The 13,897-nt window shown below is 41.7% G+C and overlaps 1 protein-coding gene across 1 annotated transcript in view; it reads left to right on the forward strand.

The window, feature by feature from the left end:
* Window positions 1-13,897, forward strand: part of mapk8ip3 (mitogen-activated protein kinase 8 interacting protein 3) — a 39,594-nt gene that overhangs the window by 21,877 nt on the left and 3,820 nt on the right. The window contains exons 13-30 of the mRNA XM_049561633.1: window positions 1,640-1,697; window positions 2,013-2,164; window positions 2,486-2,542; window positions 3,137-3,307; window positions 4,970-5,096; window positions 6,606-6,656; window positions 7,647-7,736; window positions 8,127-8,282; window positions 8,511-8,676; window positions 8,968-9,168; window positions 9,276-9,459; window positions 9,600-9,719; window positions 10,838-10,918; window positions 11,030-11,097; window positions 11,296-11,444; window positions 11,548-11,719; window positions 11,845-11,958; window positions 13,738-13,776. Coding sequence (XP_049417590.1) covers window positions 1,640-1,697; window positions 2,013-2,164; window positions 2,486-2,542; window positions 3,137-3,307; window positions 4,970-5,096; window positions 6,606-6,656; window positions 7,647-7,736; window positions 8,127-8,282; window positions 8,511-8,676; window positions 8,968-9,168; window positions 9,276-9,459; window positions 9,600-9,719; window positions 10,838-10,918; window positions 11,030-11,097; window positions 11,296-11,444; window positions 11,548-11,719; window positions 11,845-11,958; window positions 13,738-13,776 — 2,156 coding nt within the window. The remainder of the gene's footprint in view (window positions 1-1,639; window positions 1,698-2,012; window positions 2,165-2,485; window positions 2,543-3,136; window positions 3,308-4,969; window positions 5,097-6,605; window positions 6,657-7,646; window positions 7,737-8,126; window positions 8,283-8,510; window positions 8,677-8,967; window positions 9,169-9,275; window positions 9,460-9,599; window positions 9,720-10,837; window positions 10,919-11,029; window positions 11,098-11,295; window positions 11,445-11,547; window positions 11,720-11,844; window positions 11,959-13,737; window positions 13,777-13,897) is intronic.

Here is a 13,897-nt window from a genome sequence, read left to right on the forward strand (position 1 = left end):
AATGAATACATCCTGGCAACAGACGCAGAGGAAGAGGAAGCAACACGATAGTCTTGAAAAACTGTCACTGGTGACGCGTCAGAGTATGAGAACCAGAGGACAAAATGTATGATCACAGATCTCACTTCAAACTTCTGTAATGTCTTTATTATTGATCATTCAGTAATCTTAGCTGAGTCAGTGGCAGGAGGAACTCTGTGTCCTCCTGAGTGCACTCCCTAACTATGAGACTTTATTTGAAGAAGAACATTTTGTGAAGGAGTATCCCTGACTCCCTCTACTGTCTCTGGATACAGTTACTTTGCTGTTCACCAGCTCAGCTCATTTGCAGGAGTTTGTTTAATCCAGCGATGTTTACCTTCAGTTTAAATGTGTGTCTTTAAACTCTTTAAAACTAGTCTATGTTTGGGGCGTTGGTGGCTTAGTGGTAGAGCAGGCGCCCCATGTACAAGGCTGTTGCCGCAGCGGCCCGGGTTCGACTCCAGCCTGTGGCCCTTTGCTGCATGTCAATCCCTCTCTCTCTCCCCCTTTCACGCTTGTCTGTCCTATCAATTAAAGGCCAAAATGCCCCCCAAAAAATATCTTTAAAACTAGCCTGTGTTTGACATCGGAGCAAAAGATTTCACAGTATAAACATATTTAAGTGTGGCAGCTTATTTGTGTTTATGGAGGAAAGTTGCCCACATTGCAAGAGGACGCTTTTTACCTGCAAATTAAAGCTGATGTGGGACAAATATCTCCAGCCATAAAGTGCTAAGTGGGAAATTGTAAAACTCACCTGGACACATTTCCAGAGGCTGAACAGCATTTTTTACAACACCCAATAAATCTTAAGGTTTATTAGATACACTCGGGGGTGAGAACCGAGAGAGCGGAAACGGATTGTAGTAAATTTGAGGTGGATGGAGAGTAGAGCGGATCAAATAGTGTCTGAGTCTTCCCACTGATATCAAATACTTAGCAAAACACAGGATGTTAAGTTTGTGTCTTGACATATATATGTATAATTGTGGTTTTGCCATGTTTTTTTTACCGGTGAGTTCCACAGAAAATATTTGTGCTCACAGCAGATCCAATGGCCTAGCGAACAAAGACTGAAATCCCAAATTTTTCCCACTAAAAGATCCTTCAGTGACTCAGGCCCTGTCTACATATATACAGACATTTTTAAAACATGATATTTTCCTCGATGTTTTGGCCTCTCATCCTCACCCAGACAGAGTTTTAGGTCACTAAAATTAAGATATTTTTGAAACACTTTCTACTGTGCTGAAGAAAACTTTCACATGCCCAGAGCATCAGTTGTATGTTTGAGCTCTTTCATCCTTATATCAATAAGGAATCAATGGTGATTAAATCTCCAGTAGTTGCTTTGAAAAAGGCAATGTTAGCCTGTACACTCTACCGGTGAGCGTTTGGAGTCTGTTTGCGTTTGAGTGTGTATGGAGATATTTTTCTAAATGAATGTTACGTAGACAGAATTGTTTATTTAAAACAGTGGGGGAAAATATCTGTATATGTGTAGACAAGGCCTCAGTGGACTTGTGACATCAACTCGCTCCCTGCATGTCAAAGAAATTCACAAGCCACAAGTAGAAATACATTTTGCTTGACCCCATTTTTACTTTTTGTGCTGCAGGTTAAGAGCAGAGGCTCTTGGTGCATCTCGGGACTCCAAGGATGAAGGAGGTGATGATGTGAGTAAAACTGTCTGTGTCCCCCTACACATCACTTGCCCTACACATTGAATCAGTGTGCGTGGAGCTATCAGTTATTTTTCTTGATCACTAGAATAATTGGAACCTCACAGTGTAGAAATTGTAAAACAACGTATTAGCTGAGTTTCCGGTGAATACTTGAGCAGCTCTAATCTTTGCTTTTGGTTGATGTGGAAAAAGACTTCAACACGTTAAAACATAATTACTGTCAGTATGCTACGTATCTCTGCCTGTAAATCTTCGTTTTCACACTTTGTTAAACTAATAAATGGCACTATGTTCTTGTGTACCCAGTTTTCATCACCCATGCAGGACGGCGACATGACGATGACGCAGCGGCGGCGGTTCACCCGGGTAGAGATGGCCCGCGTGCTGATGGAGAGGAATCAGTACAAGGAGAGACTGATGGAGCTGCAGGAGGCCGTACGGTGGACAGAAATGATCAGGTAGATGAAATGAAGCTTTAAACTATAAATGAAGAACTTGCATGACCACTTTAAGGAATGCCAGGTTTAAACTACGGTCAAAATCAGACTGCAAACTCAACTAATTTACTCAAGAAAATGAGCTATTTTGAGTGGATTTTTGTGTTTTTTTGCTACTGATCTTACAGAATACGTATTATTGCAGTCATTAAATGTTGCGTTAAGGTGCATGTTTAATGTAAAAATGTTTATTAAAGTGTCATTTCAGTGTCCTCATTTTCTTTCTGTTTCTTTTTTTCTGTTATTTCTTTTCCTTTGACACACACCTCTCTTTCCTTTCAGGGCATCTCGGGAGAGTCCTCAAATCCAAGAGAAAAAGAAGTCCACCATCTGGCAGTTGTGAGATTCTGCTTTTATTAAACTTATTGAAGTGGAAAGACAACTTTTCAACTTTTTTCCCTCCCAGCATTTCCAAGTGGTGTTTTTGATTATTGTCGGTGCCGCGGTCACAAAGACAACCAGATCACTTTACGTTTTCCTCAGAGCCTTGCATCTATCACAGTCTTCAGTTACTTTGGCTGTTCCACCGTCTGCCTCTGAGGATAGTAACTGTAAAGATACTACACTGATAGTCTTTTGGCCACTGGGGAAAGCTACTGATAGCTACAAGGGAAAAAAGTGCTGTCCTCTTCCACTTTTGGTTGCACAATGGTTGACACACTTCTTTGTGCTGTAATTCGAGCCTTCATTTTCTCAAGAGATTGTACCCAGGTGCAGACAAAATAGCATAATGAAAGCGAGGCTTATAGGGAACCAACCTTGATGCCGATAGTGTCGTTACTCTATAGACAATACAGCGAATCACTTCAACATTTACTTCATCATGATAAGTTCAAATGTGTCTATTACCACATTAACAATTAAAAATACCCTGTACAAATGATAAACCATCAAAAGTAAAACCTCTCCTTCTCTTTTCCCTCCATCCACCAGCTTTGCACGTCTCTTCAGCTCATCATCCAGTCCTCCCCCTGTCAAGCGGCCGTACTACAGCGTCAACATCCACTACAAGTCACCCTCGCCGGCTGGTTTCTCTCAGCGACGCAGCCACACCATGTGTCAGATCTCCACCTCCAACCGCACGCTGGAGTTCTTCCCTGAAGAGTGAGTAGCAACCAGCTACATGCTGTCGCTGAACCTACCTCCACTTCACACTAAACCTCTGTTCTTACCTGCTTCTCACTCTGCTTTGGTCTGAACGCCTGGTTGCTTGCTCGCTTTGTGGCTGCTTGGGGAGTAGAAAGCTTCCAGCAGGTTCTCCAGTATTCAGCAGAGAGATGCGATGTGTGTTTACACACTGCGCTCATCTGGGATTGGTTGTTAATGCTCTCACATCCTATTCAGACAAATCTCTTCATTCGTGATTAAGGAGATTGTCTGAATATTGTCTTATCTGACTTTGGGGGGAAAGGAATATTTCATCTCCCAAATGATAATTTTTATATCAAGTACTCACCCTGTGTTTCGTTGAATTCTTAAGACAACTTTGTTCTTGATTAATAAATGTTTACAAACTCTCACACAACTCATGCAGTATAATCCAAGTCTCATTTATCCAGTCGTATGCTCAGTATTTCCCAAACACATGCATTTTTGCTTAAACCTTATTGTTTAAAACTGAACTGGAAGTGAAACATATCTATGCTCTTTTCAAAGCCAGACTCCATTGACAAAATCAGTAATTTTACCTCATTAAACAAACAAGAGCTGCTAGTCTAATGCTGCCTCAATCATTTAGTTTGTGTTATTGTGTGACTTTAGTGTTTTAAAGCAGTGGTTCTCAACTGGTCCAGCCATGGGGTCCCGAGGCAGTAGTTCGGGGTCCCACAGTTCAATACATTTGGCCCAAAAAATTTCTTGTCGGAAAGGGCTGTCTCTTTGGGAAGTGCTGAGCATATGACAAATGATAAATGAGACTTGGGTTATACTGCACGAATTGTGTGAGTTTGTAAATAGATGTTTTAAAATAGTTTTGTTGTTGTTAATCACAGCTCCCTATGATTTCAGTTCATCAATAATGTTAGCCTTTTTTGGATTCTTCATTCACTGTCAGTGCATGCAAGAAAAGTATTTTTGTTCAAAGTTTGTTCCCAAATTCAGTTTAACAGCAAGTGAGTGATATAAAAATGGTCATTTGGGGGGTGAAGTACTTCTCTAAAGCCTTTTATGGCTGTTGTACAACTGTTTTTAAAGAGATTATTTGTAAAGATAAGGTCCTTTTTAATGGCAAAATGTGTCAAGTTGCACATTGTTGTGTTTTAGGTGATAATGAACTTGACTTTCAAAACAATCGAACATTTCTTATACTCTCTGGTTTTGAATGTAAAGTATTGGATGGCAGAATTTGTATTGGAGTTTGTTCTCACATTGTCTGATTCTCAAGTTGTTCTTGCTTTTGACCTCTCACACAAACACAGACACACATAAATACATCAGGCCACAGATACATAATACACTTCAGATACATCACTCACATACAGACACACATAAACACAAATACTAAACATATTTAAAATCTTGTCACGATTTTCAGTGATAAAACACATTGCTTGGCTTGAGCTAGAATGAAGCTAAGTTTAACTCACGCTGTTAACAACTGCCTGTGCTTTATTTTCTTCCTTTCCTCTCCTCTCCACCTCTCCTCTCTCTCTCTTTTGCTGCTGCCTGGCCAGGCTGCTAATGCTTCGCTTTTTTCTCTTCTTCTCTTCCCTCCCTCCCACCCGCTGCTTCCAGACTGGCCAGTAACGGTGTTGCGTCTCTCCTCAGTGACTCGGCACTGTTGGCCCGCCGAGAGCAGCGGCGTGAACAGTACCGGCAGGTCCGCGAGCACATGCGCCGCGATGATGGCATCATGCAGGCCTGTGGCTGGAGTGTGCCATCTCGCTTCAAACAGGTACATACACACACACAGTGCCCGATCCTACATGGTTAGAGACTCTGTGCTCCCTGGGCCTCCATGTAACATAAACACGTAAATAACTTGTATGAGAATTCTTGTCTCTAGGGGTAACAGCTCTATGGGCTCAAATGATGGTCAATAAGATTTCAGGCTTGTGAAATGATATGCAGAAATAATTTTGCAGTATTTAGCTCTTTGTAAACTTTTGATAAACTCTGCGTGGGAAATTAAAAAACATTTGACTACAGATTTAAGTAAAAAGCAACTGTGTGTGAATCTCAGCACTCAAGTGTCCCACACTACATGCAACACCTTCAACTGTATAAAAATAATGGACATATCCACCGTGACATCACCACTGGTTTGCCTGCTCCATGGATTTATAAAGAGAACTGGATACAGTGTTGTAGTCCTCGTTCATTCCTATGAAGGTTGCTCAGTGGTGCATGAAGTAAAAAAAAAAACAAAACTTCAGGTTCCCAGGTATAAAATGTCCCAGATATGGTGACTGAATGGATCAATAATGAAACAACTAGAGGAAAAAGTCTTTTTGGGCCCCATGGTATCACAGGAAGGACCCAGAAGTTGTGATTACAGGGTTTTGCCACTTTGTCAAGCTGGCTTCAAAATTTGGTGCACTTCTTGTGGGCCTGGTGAACTCCTGTTTTGAAACCTCAAGTTTGGCATTCTGGCTGTCACCATCTTGGATTTTTGTAGTGAGAGGTGACCATATTTGGATGAGAGGGTGGAGCTGTGGAGGAGTGAATATTGGATCTGACTGAAAGTCCAAGGTGCCGATGCAGACAGCATGTAGCTCAAAGCGGCCATGGCCTTTATTCATAGCTTTTGTATTAGGCTGGTAACGTTTATTTCTGCTATAACATTGAGCAATTTTAACATGGGGAGTCTATTGGGATTGGCTTGCTTTATGAGTCAGCCACAAGGGGCCACTGGAGGAACTGCTGTTTTTGGCACTTCCACGTTGGCTGTTTTTTAAAGCCCAGAGGTCAAGTGGTTGCTGCTTGTGTGACACTGAACATGCAAACCAACATTCAAGTTAGAAGTACAAATTTTGGCCCTACTTTCACACAAGAAAGCAAAGAATTTTTTTTTTTTTTTTTTACATATCATATCTATCAACTTGCTTTTCTCATGCTGACATTTTTGACAGGTTTACAAAGTGTGACTTACAGCCAAACTGTTTTGGAACGTAATTTCCCAAGCTTGAACTCTTGTTTGCGCCCACAAAACGGGTAGGATCAACTCATTGTTGGCTTAAGTCTTTTTGTGGGATTTATCGACATTAGGAACACAGTGCCTTATCCTATAAATAAACCACCAACTTTAAGAATAGCAAAATGCTCTCCACTTTAGTTTCAAGCATAAATATGATTTCATAGCATGGAAGTGTGCTTTAAATTGGCCGACAGACCCTGTGCAGCCGGAAGGCCAATGGGCAGAGTGTGTTGGTAGGCAGGTGGCTCTAACTCTGGTCTCCCACAGACTGGTGGTCAGACGGACAGCGCTCAGGACAGCCCACTGAAGAGACAACAGGCAAGTGAGACCGACAGAGTGCCAGCATGCGCCTTAACGGCTTCCCCTCCCCTTAACCTTCCTGAATACATACCCAGACAATTGAACAAGAATTTCCTCAAGTTTAGAAACTGAGAGCATTTTTTAAAATAAAGAACCAACACTGTATGTTTTAAGTAAAATTTTTCCATAAAGTGCAACTTTGGAAATGCATGAAAACTAAGGGACGTTTTTTCATTTTGTGGCATGATATGACACACACACATACAGTACACAAACACACAACTTACAGCTGCATCTCTCCGATAAACACCCGTCTTTGGTGGAGTTTATTCCATCTAATATTCTCTCTCGTTGCCGGTGTTGTTTCAACCTTTTAACCTTCAACCTCTGTCTGTCTCAACCTGCCCTACTTAACACATTGATGTCGTCATTACTTACTTACTTACTCCTGCTTTGCTCCTAGTGTCTGTCCTTAGAGAAATAATCCACTATGAAATATTTTTAAGTTACTAATAATGGCGTAACTTTCTGTTGTGGTAGAATTAGATAATTGCAGTGAAAACTGTAGCAGTCTGTGCATTGCTCTCAGCCCACTGACTACTACCAGATGGTACCATAGGTGTATTTGGTGGTGAATTTTTCTTATCTTTCTGCAGACAACATGACATCCTATCAGGTTATCTCCAGTGCACCTACACTGCACTGGAGATAACCAAGAATTTATTGGCAGAATAATTGGGCATAGTAATCAAAGTGGATTCTTTTTAAAGAAGTGTAGTGTAGTAATCAGCAGAGATCAATCCATTACAAAAGAGGCAGAGATACCTGTTTATTCTCTGACAGCACTCCCTACAGAGCTGTTAGTCTTTGAGTAAGTAGTGTGACACTTTTATAAACTAAAAAACTTTACTGTACCATTAACTGTAACATTGGGGATGTTTTGTTGGAACCAGACAATAATTCACCGCTTTGTATGTCCCGTGACTTTTTATCACCTCCTGCTTTTAGACCACTAACGAGAAGGAGGACAACCGCATGAAGAACGTGCCCGTCCCAGTGTACTGTCGTCCTCTGGTAGAGAAGGACCCCAACAGGAAGGTGAGGCTTTCAGGGATGACAGGTTTCCTGCATATGAACCACCGTAGATCTACGTAGATCTTGAAATGTGTTTTACTTAATAGTTCACTTGAGTTTTTGACCTCCACTGTGCAAATGATGTTTGACATTAGAAGGCTTTTTTCATGTTCACTTGTTGAAGGGAGAAAGTTTCTCTGCGTTTACCTTGTATCTCAGCTGTAACTGCAAGACTGATTTGTGACATGCAGTCTTGATGAGGCTTCATCGTCCCACCTGTAGGGAAATTACTTCAGAACAATACACAGTCTCTGTTTCTGAACTTAAAATAAAGGCACTGTGGCTGTCATTAAGTCACTCACAAGCACTCAATTACACCAATTACATATTTTTCAACTGTGTGTGTGCATGTAGTTGTGGTGTGCAGCTGGGGTGGACCTGACAGGATGGAAGGCTAGCAGCCTGGAGTCGGTACCAACCAAAGCACCGCCAGGCAGCAGCGACCCCCTGCACGCTGAGGAGAATGGAGCTGGGAAGAAGAGCAGCCACAACTCCCCAGAGAAGAGGAAGGTAGAAACCCATTTAAGGACATTCATTAGTTATAATAAACACTGCACAGTCAATTAGAAATCAGTCATAGATGTGGAAGAAACATATTCACATGTTAGGGATAAGTTAAAAAAAGATTTTCAGTGGAGCATGTTGCTTTAAACTACTCAGAAATATGGAAGACACATGCATGAACCATGTCTGCCCTCACATTATTGTCTCCTCTCTCTTCCTCCTCCATTCGCCCAGTCGAAGGAGCTCCAAGAAACGGACACCATGAGCAGTCGAGTGTGGATCCTCACCAGCACCCACTCTGCCAGCAAGGTGGTCATCATCGACGCCAACCAGCCGGGCTCACTGGTTGACCAGTTCAATGTCTGCAATGCCCACGTACTCTGCATCTCCAGTGTGCCAGGTGAGACGGAATGTTGTTGTTTGACTCTCCTAGTCACAATTTTAAGGGTCTGACCGATTTGCACTTTTGTGTTTTCACTCAATTTTTGTCCTATTATTTCTGAATTATACAAAGTAAAAATGAAAGTAGACATTATTATCAGACTGTAAATTAACTGTTTCATCTGTATGAAATAATCTGATTTTTGTTATTAATTCAGAAAGGGTTTTTAGCAGCACCTAATTGCAACTGCAAAGATTTTGTTGTCATGTGCAAAAATATAAAGACTTGTGTTAATGTGTTTGTATGCAGCTGCCAGTGAGAGCGACTATCCAGCTGGAGAGATCGTGTTAGATCCTGGTGATGGTGGAGCAGGGGGCGGGGGCGAGGACACTGGCAGCGTGGAGGGCATGCTGGCTGGTATCACTCTTGTCGGTTGTGCCACCAACTGCAGCGTTGCCCGTAGCAACTGCTCCTCACGCACTGACACGCCCATAATGGACAAAGGACAAGGTGGGTTCACCCTTAATTCTCCTGCATCTTTTTTTTTTTATCATCATAGAAAGGTGTCCAGCTTTCAAGATTGTCTGTTTATTTATTTTAATGGTGTTGTGCTTCAGCCCCCACAGCTCCACCCATGAATGGGAAGATTCACCCTGCCCAGTCAGCCGAGGAGGCCACAGAGGCCACTGAGGTTACTGAGTCAACAGCCAGCCAGGCAGGGCTGAGATCTGGACCTCCAGGACCGTTTACTGAGCACGTCTTCACCGACCCTCAGCCTCGTCCAGCAGACGCCTCTGACAGGTAGGAGGCCAAAGTTTGTCCATTTAAAGACCATCAAAAATTTCATGAATAAATAACCTTAAGTACATTACAAAAAGATCTACACAACTATGGTGAAATATGCTGGAAAAGATAAGTGTGTATGTTGTCTGATCACACAGGAGCACAGGTCAATCCAAAGAGGAAACTTCTCAGCCTCCAGAGTCAGAGGATGGAGGTGAAGAGAGCAAGAACTACACCAGCGTGGCTCCCACTATGTGGCTCGGGGCCCAGAACGGCTGGTAAGTTGCTCAGCACAACTACTCGCAACTTCTGCTGAAGCCATCCAGTATTTAAAAACACACATTATAACAATTTCTGTACTTTTGAAAAGATAGGTTGGATTTTTTGAAGTGAGGTTGTATAAGGTACTTAACCATAGTCAGTGTATTCGATACAGTTGATGTCGCCCAGCATGCCCCCAGTTTGGAGAAGTAGGCTGGAGTCTGACATGGAATTTAAGCAATGTACTGCTGTGGATGTGGGTAGCAGCGAAATGTGTTTTAGCCACCTAAAAGAATTAATTTCAGTTTAAATGTATGGTATATTTAGAATATTTTCACTGCCTTACCTTGCTGTCAGGCAGCCCCTTCTGACAGGTAGCTGAAGCTTTTATATATGCCAGACTTCATTGACAAAAACCATAATTTTACCTTGCAGAATATTAGAGTTGCTAGTCTATCACTGCCTTGATCAGTTAGTTTGTTTGTATTATTGTGTGACTTTGGTGTTTTAATGGTAAGTTCAGATTCACCAAAGTCACACAAATACACAAACAAACAAACTGATTGAGGCAACAGTAGACAAGCAGCTCCTGTGTTCAGAGAGGTAAGAAAAATGTTTTTGTGAATGGTGTCTGGCTTTGAAGAGAGCGCAGATGGATATAACTGCTTCAGTTCCCTGTCAGAAGGGGCTGTGTAATGGCGAGGTAAAGCAGTGAAAAAATTCTAAATATAGCATACAGTTAAAATTACATTGATTTTTTGAAATACATTTCGCTGCTGCCCACATCCACAGCAGTATGTTGCTTAACTTTCATGGTGGTACTACTGCCTGCCTTTCCAAACCGGGAGTGTGTGGACATCTATCTACTGTGGATAAGTACCTCATACAACCCCACTTCAAAAAATCCAAGCTATCTTTTTAAGTTTATAGTTTTATTATCACCGCTTTACTTTTGCAAGAAATGATCAGTCACATGCTAGATAGAAAGTTTTGTTTTTTTTTTCATCAAAAGATCCAACAGGAGTGCTTTTTACCATCCAAGACACACACACATAAATATCATGACATGCTCATTTTGAACTCTATATGCAGTTTGGTTTTGCTCTGGAGCATCTTGCCTCTGTTCTCCCTCAAGGCTCTACGTCCACTCTGCAGTTGGAAACTGGAAGAAGTGCCTCCACTCCATCAAACTCAAAGACTCTGTGCTCAGTCTGGTGTAAGTGGTGGTGATGGTTTAACTCTCTAAATGAAGGCGGATATTCTGAAGTTTGAATCAAAGGTCTTTCTATGCATTCTGCAACAGTCTCCATCTCCTCTTTAATTGCAGACATGTGAAAGGTCGTGTGCTAGTTGCCCTCGCTGATGGGACCCTCGCCATATTCCATAGATCAGAAGGTACTTGAGATTTTGAATGTTTTGTTTGAATATCAACATGAATGCAATTGCCCTGTGATAGTCTGGCAACCTGTCCAGGGGGTACCCCGCCTCTCGCCCAATGATAGCTGGAATAGGCTTCATGAATGAATGCATCCATGTACTGTTGTCAACTGTTAATAATTAATCATAACTATATGTGTGTGGTTTCGTCAACAGATGGCCAGTGGGATTTGTCAAACTACCATCTAATGGACCTTGGTCGACCTCATCACTCCATCCGCTGCATGGCTGTGGTCCATGACAAGGTTTGGTGCGGCTACAAGAACAAGATCCACGTCATCCAGCCCAAGAGCATGCAGATCGAGGTGGGTTATGAATCCACAGTCACATCATTCTGCTGAACAATAAGCCCGGCGATAAAAAAACATTGTAATTTACTCCACCCCTGATTCTTTCACCGCTCTGTAGAAGTCCTTCGACGCCCATCCTCGCAGGGAGAGTCAGGTGCGGCAGCTAGCATGGATCGGTGATGGTGTCTGGGTGTCGATCCGGCTCGACTCGACCTTGCGTCTCTACCATGCACACACACACCAGCACCTCCAGGATGTTGATATTGAGCCGTATGTCAGCAAGATGCTGGGTGAGATTAAGTTGGCTTGTTTTAACTTGACAGCTAAATGTGAACGATTCTGTTGTTTGTCACCTGTTGCACTGTCACTGACATGCAGCCTGTTCAGTACTCCACTGTCTGTTTGTATTTCATAGGTACTGGCAAGCTGGGCTTCTCTTTTGTGCGAATCACAGCACTTCTGATTGGTGGAAATCGTCTCTGGGTAGGAACTGGAAACGGCGTGATCATCTCCATCCCTTTAACAGAGAGTGAGTTTCATTTATACAGCCTACAACAAGTAACTCACAACTAAACATGTGGACGAACTTCTGTTTCAGTGGAAAGTGCAAACAATGGCGTACTGATGGTAAAAGAAAAAGGAAAATGAGCATCTATTTTTGTCCACGAAATCTACAAGATTTTAATCTACATTTTAGAAAGTTTTTTTGGGGGGAGTAATCGGCAGTTCTCATCACAAGCTCAGGAGATTTTTTGTGTTTCGATTTGTTTTTCTGTCTGGATTTCACTTAGCAGAATATCTCAAAAACTTGTCAACAGATTAGCTGTTGGTGAAGATCTGAATCCAGCGGCACCACCATGTGGTAACTTTACATTTTCTCTTAAAACCAGTGTGGCACCCAATAATATAAAACTTTTTGGAAATACAGTAAACCCCAATAAAGTAATAATGGTAATAATGTAACAAAATGTCCTTACTGCTATTGTAGTAACATTTTTTTCCCAAAGTAATGAAATTGACATTTGGGCCACATTAAAGGGGCCCCTACTCACTCCACCAGATAAGAAAACTTTTGTTGGTGAAGTTGCATGGGTACAAAGCTTAAGGACCGTCTCTGGAGCTGTTCTGCTCCTAGTGAACGGTCAGTTCAATGTCTCAGAGGTTAGCACAAGCTAACACAGAAGCAGCAGCTGATGCACAGAAATGGCTCGACCATTAGGTAACGTCTCCTTTGCCTCACTTGATCTTATGAAATTTATGCATTTTAAAAAGGGTTTAATACTAATACTTATGATCATTTAAAAGTAAATACAAAATTAAAACCCTTTGACGATATCAGTCAAGACATTTTATCATATCATTGGTCAAGTTATAACATTACTGTGTTTTATAACATTTTTGATCAGGTGAAGTGCAATTTTTTTACATTCTCAAGACATTATTACACTTTTAGGTGCTACAGCCACTAAACCATGAGTTATAAAGGTTTTTTTCTGGGAGAGTACTTCCCCTCCAGATTTCGAAAAGTGGAAGGAATCTATGTTAGAAATTGTGTCATACAAACATGTTAGCTAAGGTCACCTATGAAATTGAAAGCTTTAAGAGGTCATGGGTAGGCATTTTTGTTTGTAATATGTCTGTTGAACTGTAACGATGTGGTGTTAAGTTGTACTGCTTAGGTTGCTGAATTACTGTTATGGGTATAGGAATGTGTAGCTACCAGGTGTGTGAGGATATTTTGAGTTCCAACAGTACTGTTGTTTTTTTTACAGATTTGACTGAATTGATAAATACAAAATTTGAATTACAGAAAAAGGGCTTTTTCTCCTGGATTTCTTAGTTCAAGACAAATTGAACATTACTTTGCAGTTTTATTGTATTTATTTTTTTAGATCATCTGAAATTCAGCAAATTGGGTGTACATGACTTTTATACACTCAAGAAGAAACTAACAGCAGCTACATAATCAAATGTTATCACATTTTATCATTTTATCAGTAGGTAGCCTGAATTGACTAATCACTGTCTGCGGTTTTCTATCATTAAAACAAACATACAAAAAAACAACAACCCTGAGGTAATTTTCTCCCATAGTGCAGTCCTGTATCTGTTTTTCTTTAGCGTACTCCCTCTTCTCCCATCAGCTCCCTTGTCTTTCTTTCCACCTTCTGTTTTCCTGCCTCACCTCAGTGGTTTCCTGTCTTTCACAGACAGTCTTGGTCATAACTGTTACTGTTACTGTCCTCTTTCTCCTCTGCTCTCCTCCCCTCTCCTCCTCCTCCTCCTCCTCCTCCTCCGCCTCCTGTAGCGGTGGTCCTTCACCGGGGACAACTCCTTGGTTTGAGGGGTAAGTGGGAGCGCTCCCTCCCTCCTGCTGTTGTGATCTACCTTTTCTTGCCCATTTCACCCAGTCAAACCTTCATGTCCTCTCAAGCAATGTTGTGTTTGTCTGCAGAGCTACCTTTATC

Source organism: Epinephelus fuscoguttatus, linkage group LG19, assembly GCF_011397635.1.
Source record: "Epinephelus fuscoguttatus linkage group LG19, E.fuscoguttatus.final_Chr_v1".
NCBI lineage: Eukaryota > Metazoa > Chordata > Actinopteri > Perciformes > Serranidae > Epinephelus > Epinephelus fuscoguttatus.